At 37.4% G+C, this 11240-nt stretch overlaps 1 protein-coding gene across 1 annotated transcript; it reads right to left on the bottom strand.

Annotated features, from left to right (window-relative positions):
- Positions 1–1173: 1173 nt before the first annotated feature.
- Positions 1174–10877, bottom strand: LOC105268887 (SET and MYND domain containing, class 4, member 2). The gene is made up of 9 exons (XM_011308778.1): positions 10239–10877; positions 9784–9928; positions 6837–6940; positions 5581–5788; positions 4675–4796; positions 4126–4506; positions 3768–3969; positions 3287–3502; positions 1174–2260 (listed from the first exon to the last, which is right to left on the bottom strand). Exons 1-9 carry the CDS (start codon positions 10597–10599, stop codon positions 1942–1944), a joined length of 2058 nt encoding a protein of 685 aa, XP_011307080.1. The 5' UTR covers positions 10600–10877; the 3' UTR covers positions 1174–1941.
- Between the last annotated feature and the right edge of the window lie 363 nt (positions 10878–11240).

An 11240-nucleotide genomic window follows, 5' to 3' on the forward strand; every position in this document is an offset into this window, starting at 1 on the left:
ATTTTAAAACCCAAGGGGTTCAAGTCAGAGACACTTGCTGCTTTCTTTTTTTCGTACCACTTATTGAGTTCTAATGTTCGAGTGAGTCTCAGGAGAGGGTGAATCGCTCCTGCCTCTCTTTTTTCATCAATGGAATGATGATTTTTTTCAAAATTCTTTTTGCATCAAATTCATGGGAGAGAAAATGTGAAGATAACAAAAACGATGAATTAAGGTTTTGAAAAAAAATTCAATAGCTTGGATGAAGAACACACGATCAGTCCTCCCTAAATTCCATTTAGAAGTTCGTTGGTCAAGAAATGGGATAAACCGTGTTGAAAAAAAAAATGTTGACGAAATTTAGCTAACAGTCAATTAGATCTGAATTGATTATCGCATGGTGTACATGCAGGAGGAAGAAGGAGGGGAATTGATGGAATTCATTTGGCATTCGCCGAATTCTTCCTTTTGGTGGAAATCAATTTTTCTGGGGCTGGGTACCTCCACCCCATGGATAAACAAAAAAAAAATAATAATAATTAAAATGCGTTGAACGTGGCAGTAATTGTTTTGTGGATTGATGAAATCACGTCGACTGCCCAGTGAATTTTGTACCGAAAGCGCTAAATGATAATTTTCATAAATGGAATTTAATTTTTTCACGAAACATGTGCATTATAAAAAATAAATTCAACAAAAAAATCGTAAAAGTCATGAAACTGTTGTGAATTGTTTCTTTATTTATTCATCCCAATCCGACATTTTTCATTAATTCATTCTGGTATCAGCCTCACAGGGTGCGTTCTCATTATTGACGAAACAATGAGCAGAACTAATTATCATAATGGCACGGTTAATGCTCGAGATGTGGAAAAATTTATGGGGATTACATCTTCAGTGGAAACATTGGCACATCCACTCAACAATTCATATGAGTGCGAATAGCGCTGCAATTTTCTTGGGATCCGTCACTCAGAAATGTTCATGAATATTTTATTCACGGGAAATTCGCGGGATATTTTGCTTTGATGGCGTGACATTCATTCCGCGGCATGGGTTTTTTTATTTTCTCCTAGTGAATGAGTTTCGCACGCTACCATTTAATTGAGAAAATTTGAAATTAAATAGCCGACCAATTTTATTTTTCCTTTCATTGAATTAAAAATCGAATTATTCGAAGATAATATTTCGAAATTCGCACCGATGGTTTTTAAATAATTAAAAAAAATATGTTCCTCCAATTTTTTTTTTATCCCTCATTGCGGAAATTCTGTCAACACAATTTAATAATTAAATCGTCTATTGACATTCATATTGAGAATGTAAGAAATTACAACAAAAAAAAATCGAGTTCTCTCAGTGATAATGAATTTATGGAATTAATTAATGACTCTCGTTGTTGTCGTTGCCATTTTTGTTGGATTAAATAGAAAGTCATCGAATTATTATCGATATTGTTTGGAAATGCCGTCGATGGAATTCTATTAATGAAAATAATTGATTAAATTGCGCTCCATAATTTTTTCTATAAAAAAAAATGAAGATAAACTCAAAGCGTTCTTGACACTTGAAAGATATATCCCCCGGCTATAACTAATTCCAGAAAAAATCCCGTTTGATCATGAAAACCTTCAGTTTCACTGGAATCCCTTCCCCCACGAATATGAAATATCCATACGAATGCGTTAATTCCCTTTAAATAGCCGACAGCAACCGTTGCCAGGAACTTTGAAGATCCCGTCGAAACTCGTAAAAAAATTGTATTTAAACTGATAATAAATTAAAAAATTCAAACCCATGATCGAGGGATTAATAAACTGAAAACTTGCACGGAAAAGTCAGGATGAACGTTTTCTTTCCTTTTCCCATTAATCCTTTACAACTTTTGTTTTTTTCTTAATAGAAGAAGGGAATTTTAATTTTAAAAAGATGTTGAATTTCCCGTCGAAAGGGAAATTTCTGTCACTCGTTGCAAAATATCCAAACATTTCCATTTTCTGCCATGCAAGTAGCCAATGCTATCTCTGCCAAATGCGTATCCCTGTGAGGTGCCATGATATCCACATGAAATTGTTGAAGTGCATTCGTTACTTGACGTAAAGCCGCATCGGACTTTTCCTCCTCCATACTAATGAAGCAACTCCTGTATTTTTCCTCGCACTCCTCCAGTCCCGCAATGCGTTCCTTCAGATTTATTTTCCGTTGACATGTCGTACACTTGGCGATGGTATTCCCTAATTTAGATCGTGGGAGTGATCCTCTGCAGCCTTCAGTGGTGCATCTGCAAGAGAAGAGGTCAAGTTTTTTGATACTAGTGCAAAATAAAATTGAAAAGAAGATGCTATTCCAGATTTTCTTCGCTGGTTTGATTTTGGAATTGAAAAATAATCTTTAATCCAAGGACTTGTTTCACCATACAATTATTATAAATTAATAATAACGACTAGCGACTAGTTAATGTCGAATGATAATTGAAAAAATAAATAAGGAGAAAGATAACTCGTCAGTCAGGGGATTTTATGTTGATTAAATCATTTCAACTGTGGAACTTGTACTCCCCAAGATTTTTTATAAAGAAAGCCCTCAGTAATTTCTCTCTTTTCTTTCAATGGAAAAAGTGTTCCTCCCCGCATTGAGATGAAAACCAGATACGAGAAAACTTTTCTTATCGCTGAATAAAATTTGATTCCTTATGATGAACTTTCGTGATCCCCGGGTCTGACCGGAGCGTGGGCTTTTCCCTTTTCCCATTTCGTTGAAATGTCACAAGTTTTTAGATCTAATAATCAACCCAGAAGTGAAGGAAAGTATACTGTCAATAATTGCTGTTCATTATCTTCATAGAATGTCCTTCTAAAGTTTGAAACGTGCCCTGCAGAAATGTGTCCTATACGGTTTCATTATTCGTCCGACAAAATTGAACGGATTCAATAGATTTCATTCGAGAGAAGGGAGATAGAAGCTTAATATGTATTGACACATTTTCATATTGAAATATTTCATAGCTCCGTCGTCTCTTTGAACTCGACTTAACGAACGATTCGATTTCAACCCTTTCCCGAGCCCGCTGACAGGATAAACGCCCGAGGAATGATAATGAGACATAAAACCCAGAAGAAAATTATTCATTCATCTCTACATTCAGTATTGAACCTAGAACAATTGTATTTAATCTCTGCATAAAATATATGCAGTAGAAAAAAAAATATATTATTCTTTTCCTCAGGTTGATGTATTTTTTTACATAAAAAAAAATGCTGCGGGTAGAAAAATTTCGCTTTTATCACAGTAAATGAAATGATCCCACCTGAATCGTGGAGAGTAATCAATGAGTCCATCAAAGTCCGGCCAATCCTGAGTGCAAGCTCTGCAAGTACACTTGAACCAGTACCGCCCATTGAGAACCCTTTGGCGTTCTTTGAGGTTTCTCTTGGTAAAAATTGGCCCGTAATTCTCAGCAACAACTTCTCCAGGTTTCAAAGGTCGAGTCGCTCTTATCACAATGTCCCGACCAGCAAAGTACCTTCAATAATCCAAATCAAAGCGCAAATTAAATACCACCCTTAAAAATGAGCAGAGCATAATATACTATTAATATACCATTAATAAAGGAATTATCAATAAATTGAACGGAAATTTTTTTCAATTTTCCCTGATAAGACGATTGGTATCTAGGTAGTGGAAAGTACCATTTATCAGGGTAATTGCTGAATTCCTTATCAGGCAAGTGACATACCCCTATTTAATGTTGTTAATTGGTGTATCCTCTATTGATATTACATATTTACCTTGTGACAGCGGGATAACAATCGTGATTAAAACGAGCCACGCTCGGGTAAATAGCTATTCCAAGGTAGACGGTTTTGTTGCTGCGAAAGCGATGTTCATTACTACTGCGAGTCTCAAAAATTTCATGAGCATTAAACTGGAGTAGTTGGAGATTACGCAGCAGAAGCGATCCTGTTGTTATTTCATCATCAGTTGGTGAGTCTAAAATAAACGTTTATAACACTCAAAACAAGAACGTTGAAAAAATATTTACGTTAAGATTTTAATTGATTTTAATTGACGTAATTGGCTGAAAGCAGCGCAGATCCACCCGGGAAAATTGAGGAAATAAATGAAGTGGTGGTAATGATGAATTACCTAGGGTTCTCCGGCTGCTTTCGAAGTAGTCAACAGTTGTGAGACACTTGAGCAAAAATACAGCCATGAGTGCTCTCTCGAAGAAATCAATAGCCGATCTGAGTGACTCATGGGTAACGAGTTCGTAGGCCCGGAAATCTACTTCTGGGCTCTTCATTTGCAAATTCTCCAGGAGTTTTTTCTTTCTCTGGCGCCGTTTAGCGGATTTACTCGCACTGCCCTCGAGCTTTATTGGGGCCTCGCTCTGACATTTTGGAGCTTTCCCCTCGGTTTTCAATTCCAACAACTCGTTGCATTTGTGGTGAAGTTTCCGACAAGTTTGAAGGTCTACCTGGGTTACCATACGAAGGGCCAATGCACTGAGGATACTCATCCCAGAACCTGGAAATATCAAATTATTATATCTCCGATTAAAGGATCTGCAGGGGAAATTAAATTCTACTTGTCAATCTCGGCTGATGAATTAATTATCACAATAATTTGATTCGATTTAATTATAATTCTGGTGATTTCTTGGCGTTAAAGGGAAAAGGGAAAAATTGGTGGTACCTATGAGTAGAACAAGAACTTTGCACTCGTACTTGTGATAACTGTTCAGAGCGATGTCCCTGCAGGTCCTTCCACAAAATGCAACGGTGCTGCAGTGCGGACAGCCCATGGGCGCCCGGAGCCTGAAAATAAAACCGCGAAATTTTCATGAACAAAAGGAGATAATAGACCGTTTGATCGAGGAACTACAAACGCCTGGGGTTAATCCTCTGTAGAATTTTCACAACTGCTATGAAATATCTAATATCAAGTGTTTGTGTGCTCCGAATCTTAGAATTTCGAGGCTGCTGATAAGATTTAATAGAATACGGAGTGAGTAGCAACCGTAAACAGGATCATGTAGCTTGCACGCTCAAGGATCACAACTCGCTTCGGGAAATTGCACACTCGTGAACTTGGGAGGCATGAGGATGAGGGCAGAACCACTTATGGGAAGGAACTCTGAGGTGATAAACAGACTCAGGGCATCCGGAGTGTTGTGAATTATACTGGTTTATCCAATATTGAGGCGATCAAGTCGATATTTCTATTCTTGAGAAAATCATAATTGAATGAAAATTGGTAATTATTCAATGGTCTTCAAAATATTTAAATTCAGAATAAATCAAGGAAATATTCATCATTGACACTTCATTTTTAGTTGAATTAAATTGGTTTTATATTAATTACGGGACAACCAGCGATTGTGCCATGGATTACATTGGGATTAATTAAAATTTCCGCAGGCATGAGAAATCCGGAATTTTTTCTGCTATCAGTCAAAATAATCTCGTTATAATAATATTACCAGATATTATTAATATTATAATTTATTACGTTCGATGAGAGTTTGGGGGAAATTTGATGTATTTGTGAACGGGTAAGATTATTTTTGTGAAAGAAAGTGAAAAATTGTCAGACATTCACCTGACGAAGCAGTGGTGACAGTGAGTTCCGTAATAATCCGGCAAAAGACAGGAAGCTAATGGCACCTCGGTTGCAAGAGTATCTCCAACTCGTACATCACCTGATGCCACCGCATGTTTTCCGACATCCGGTGATTCACGGATATCCACCAGTCGTGATAACCCCGGAAAAACCGAATGTGGACCCCCGGTTAGTGCCGGTGGAATCGCTGAAAAAAAGAATTCCATTGGAAAAATCACAATGTACAGGCGATAAAAAATTTCACGCCTGTAATGCCATTGAAAATTTTTCACTATTCCCTTCAAACTCCACGGAATTTCTAGAAAACCCTTTGAAAAGTTGATTGTATTCTTCAAATTAATTAATTGATAATACAAGTGTGATTTTTTGGTATTCGAAAATGAAAATTATCGAGTCTCACAATTTTATGAAAGTGAGAAAGTGTGGAATTCCGGAAAAATTTATTTCCGCTATTTTTTTATCTGGTATTTTGTAATATTGTCATTATTACGGAATTTTTACCGGAAAAATTAAAAATATGGGGGAGAAATTTCCACTTTTGGTGAGAAAAATTTCATTGATCCAATTTCATTTTCTGGGTTGATTACCGCACGAATTTCTTGTCACATGAGATAAAATTTTATTCGATCATTGACTTCATTCACGTTTTCTAGAATATATAGATTATTCTCGTTACATTGTAGCATTGTAAGAGTGGAATACTTTGGATATTGACGAGTTACATATGTTTTCGGCTGACAACCGGTTAACGTCAGGAATTCAATCGGATTCAATGGGGAAATTTGACTATTGAGGGTTTTCATGAGAGAGATTGACGTACCTATTATCCAGGTTCTGTTTTGAATCCCGATCGTCAAGTTGTTTTACTAGTGGTAGAAATGCATTTGACGGGATATTCAATGGAAGTTAAACACGAAAAACGCATGTCTGCCACTTCAACTCGCGTCATCAAAAAAATATTTCTAATACTTGCATTGAAAAATCCGAGAAATTATTTATTCATTTAATGACTCAATAATATTTTTTAATGGTCATGGACGGAGGGGAATTTCTATTAAATTCGCTGCAAGAAGAAATTTATTTGGGGAATGAATGAGAAATTGGAAAATAAATGGAATGTTGATGTACTATTAATTATCGTATGACTCAGCACGTCATACGTGTTGGGCCAGGAAATGAGATCCTGAGGTCTTGTAATTACAATTGTTGTATTTGAGTTGCGAGAAAGTTCTTACGCTTGCAATAATGATTTCTCCTGGTGGATCTTGCTATTTCCACTGCCCCACGGGTCTCTTCAAGACGTTTTCGACATTCCCTCAATTTCAAATCAATCTCGACGCTAAAATAAAAATAACAAAAATAATATAAAACAAATTATTTTCCTCTTTAAAAAATACCATGATAAATATATATCACAAATTTCCAATTACTGCATTCTACAATCATTCAATATAATATCATTTAATTTGATGTATTTTTCGTAAAAAAAATATTTCACAGTAAGAATTATTATTGCATAATTATTTTCGATAAATATATTATAATAAAACATTTTTTTTCTGTAATAAAATCCTGTAATTAATGGGTTCATCCGTGGAAAATTGAATAAAAATTATTGAGACAAGGGGTAAGCCTAGAAAATGAAAATTTCTTTTTCTGCAACCCGTAAATTAAAAAAAATCGAGCAATACCATTTAATTTCTGAAGTGACGATTAATGTTCTCTCTCTGGTCACCTGTGGAATACCACGGGTTCTCTTCATAATTCAGGACATGACCACCGGACCAGCCGTCTGTTTCATATTCTCGACGAAGACAGCACTTGGCAATTGCTCCAACAAAATTAGCCCAATTGTTCTTTATTTATTATTGTTGTCTGGGAAATAAAGGTATTGCTCAATTGTTCCGATCCCTCGTTAACGTCCAACGACGAGAAATATTCTTTTCTCAATTTCCAGAGTGAATATAATTCCATACTACATCACTCCACCCTCATTTTCCGCATTGAACCGCTAACGAGCACAAGTGTATTTTCATCTACCGGAAATTATCGTCTTGGAAATTTAATCTCGGAGCACAAGAATCTTCAGTTCTTACTGGCAAAAATATCCGTTGAGGCAAATCCACCTCTGGATGGGTGATCAATAATTTCTAAGAAATAATACGAGAGACCGATTGGCCAAAATGAATTTTCCGAATTTAATTTGAGGAATGAAAAAATGAGTAGGACTTAAATATGCAGAAGAGTGGAATTAAATTGAATATAGATACGAGTGAAACATCCATTACCACTAAAGTCTAAAAAATCCTCGTACCCGGTGCTTTCAGCATCATCCTAAATAAAGGCATAAATTTTTAATCCGTCTCCGGGTTGCGATCAATATAGCCCCATGCTGCAGTGAAAACCACCATCAGTCCTGCGAATCTGCGTCCGGGAAAATGCTTTTCCCTGAAACTCGGTGTAACAGAATTACACCGGAGCGATGTCGCACACCCAGATGAAAATCAAAAGTGAAAGACGACCCGATCTCTGCCGACGTCGAGAAAATATCGAGGAGATGTCCTGAGGATAAAACGAACCGTCTGAGGATCTTTTCTTAGTTTACGCTTCCATACGCCAAATTGTTTTTGCTCCTGCGACAGTACTAAAGATCTTCATCGCCGAGGATGTTGAAAATAGAGAGTAAATGGGGGGTTAACCCCCGGTAGTCAGACTCCAACCCAGCCAAAATCTACGAATTTCACTTTACGATATTTTCATGATGACCGTAAACTAGTGCCTCGAGATTAGAGAAAATGACAACAAGAAGACATCCCCGTCTCAAATTGCACAATGGCAGACATTTCGCTCTAATGAATTCGGTACTTCAAAAAGCAGAGGTTTCATCCCGTAATCATCTCGATAATGCCCAGAAAATTAACAATTGTTTAAATAACTATTCACTCTAATGTAATCAGACTGCGATACTTGGGAATGATTGAAAATGATTGGGAGACTGTTGGGTACTTTAGGATTCAATATGGCCTGAGAAGCAAGTGCTCTCCACACTCGAATCAAGTTGAAAAATTTTATAAAAAGACAATAAAAACTTCATGCAGAGTAATGAGGTGAACGTGACATCCTCAGGGCAATATGTTCCTCATCCGGATTTACAGTTCTTCGTAAATTTGAGGTACCACGGTGACAACGTGAGCAGAATCGGCTGGTTTTACACATGTCCCAGGCTAACGCCAATCCTTTCAGACCCTCGGACATTAGCCACAGAAAGGCAAAACCCTAGAGATATAATTCCAATTATCTCCACTACGTGCCTTATCCCGAGATTTATTTTGAAATCCTGGCACTGATGATTACAGACTAAAATCTCTGTTTTTTGATGGACCAACTCCATCCAGAGCCAAATGCAGTCTCAAAATTTTGATTGGGGGAAATTAGTGATTAATTATCAATTATCACTTCAGACAATAATTTATTTTTGGCAATTGGATGTCATGATGTTCTTGATGTCGGAGATGTTGGAGATGTACACAGGGATCTTCAAAGTCATCTGCTCTTTGGGTATCGTTGCTGAGTTCTTGATGAATTTGGTGGATTAATTATATTGTGAAAGACGACTATTTACCGGGAAACTTTGCAATTGTTCATCAGTGAATGGTTCAGATAATTGCAGCAATTCTCGATTGAATGTGGAGATTGAATCTGATAGAATCCCGACAATGCGTTTATGTTGAAAGGAATTCTCTCGTCCAAGGGGAGTAGAGTCTCGAGAGTCTACTTGCAAACATGCCCTTCAGCGTGTACATGACGTGAAATTCATAGAATTTATGTAACATGAGATCCTAAGAATATCAGGACTGTAATTTTCATAGGTTCTGCAACAGTACATCGCTCGTCAAAGATTTCCCTCGGTGAATGCGACAATGGGACAATTGCTCTGAGCTCCCCGCCTCAGCACGGCTTTGCGAATTTAAATATTCAGATCCATTCAACATTTAACGGAAAACTGCTCCTGAGTTTATTCGTTTCATTCGTTGTTTTAACGACAACAAAGAGAAAGAAATTTTATTACTCTCGCGAAAGTTTCGCGGATTTTATTCTGCCGGAAATTCATGGGTTTCAGGAGTTCACATTATTGGAAGAACTGTTTGATGAGGATTTTTTTATTATTGTTGGAAATTTTACCTGAGATCATGGGGCACCTCTTCGTGGGCGGCTGCAGTCAAATCCTCAACAGCTGTTGCAACCTCTTCAAGAGCAATTAGCACATCAGCTCGAGTCATCAGAGCCAGTGCTAAGCTGTACCCATCATCGATTGCCTTTACCCGGCCTGCAACACATCAGCTGAACAATTAACAGGCACAAAGAAATCCCGCAGAAGTAGTTAATTACAATTATAATTACGCGTACATTACGTACCCCGACAATGAAAAAAAAAATTTGAGGCGAATCCTCGAAAATTTTTCATATTTTATCTACCACAATTTTTTATTTCCAGGGATTCATTCACCCCTGATCTCTGAGGATTAATATGAACCCGTCAAAGATGAACCCCTGAAAATTGGGGGAATCCCTGAAAAAGGGGGAATTTTCCCCCGATGTAAAACTCCGGATTTAAAAGATGTTGCAGAGTGATTTACCTGTGAGCGGTGCACGAAGGACAGCCTGACTGAGAAGTACGAGAGCTTTATTGGTATCTCCAGACCTGAGACATTTCAGGCCCTCGATCCGCCTGGCCCTCGAAATTTTCGCGTCTTTATCCCTGTAGATGTGCCTGACACGATCCAGCGGCTCTACAACGGCCTCCTTGACACTCGAATCACCAAATATCACCCGCATGCGCTCATCGTCAGTTAAAAGTTTACCAAACACTTCAGATATCCAAGTGTTTCCCACTTTATTCACCACTGCCTCTGCAAAGTCTCGAAAGAAGCCTTTGGAACCGGAGCGCAAAGTCTCAGAGGAGCACAACTCTCTGTAGTGTCTATCGCCGTATTCCATTTTTATATCCACTCGTCAGGGAAATCTCTGAGCTTTATATGCAGAAGAATGTATTGAAATTCTACGTTTGCCCAATAAAATAAATTTATATGCTGCAATAAAACAACCAGTAGTTATTTTTCGTAGCGGTTCTGTTTGGTAGAAGTTTCTGGATTTTTGAAGAAACTTTCGGTGACAACTCCGCGTTACTTTTTTCAGGCTTTATTAATTCATTATTGAAATGATTTTTTTACTGCTGGGAAATGTCCACGCGGGCGAGTAGTGATGTCTCTGCGTGATTGTAGCGCTACTGCTCGCGTCTGATGCACGAACGGTTCAATTTCATTTCGGTATTTACGGCACAGTTTATTTTAAGCGGTTGCACGCTCTAGGTGAGTCCAAAACGAGACTAAAGATAAACTTCTGGGGTAGATTCAGTGGTGGACATATAGGCTAGGAAATAATTAATGGACAAATCCAGCGCTTTCTTCAGAAATTGAAGTAGAGCTCCACAAGAATTCCTTTTAAAAGTCCTTTGTAAAAAAAAGGCAGATAACGTTTTTTGTCGGATTTTTTCAGTGCATAGCTGAGCTATATATACATATAATATAATATAATATAGCATATTAATAAAATAATGATCTGGGTAAGAAAAAAAAATA

Source organism: Fopius arisanus, unplaced genomic scaffold, assembly GCF_000806365.1.
Source record: "Fopius arisanus strain USDA-PBARC FA_bdor unplaced genomic scaffold, ASM80636v1 scaffold00003, whole genome shotgun sequence".
In the NCBI taxonomy this organism is placed as follows: domain Eukaryota; kingdom Metazoa; phylum Arthropoda; class Insecta; order Hymenoptera; family Braconidae; genus Fopius; species Fopius arisanus.

Coding starts and splice junctions, on each gene's coding strand:
- LOC105268887 (XM_011308778.1), bottom strand. CDS start 10,599: ATGGAATACGGCGATAGACACTACAGAGAGTTGTGCTCCTCTGAGACT. Junction 6,941..9,783: donor GAGGTGCCCCATGATCTCAG/GTAAAATTTCCA, acceptor TTTTTATTTTAG/CGTCGAGATTGATTTGAAAT. Junction 5,789..6,836: donor GAGAAATCATTATTGCAAGC/GTAAGAACTTTC, acceptor TCTTTTTTTCAG/CGATTCCACCGGCACTAACC.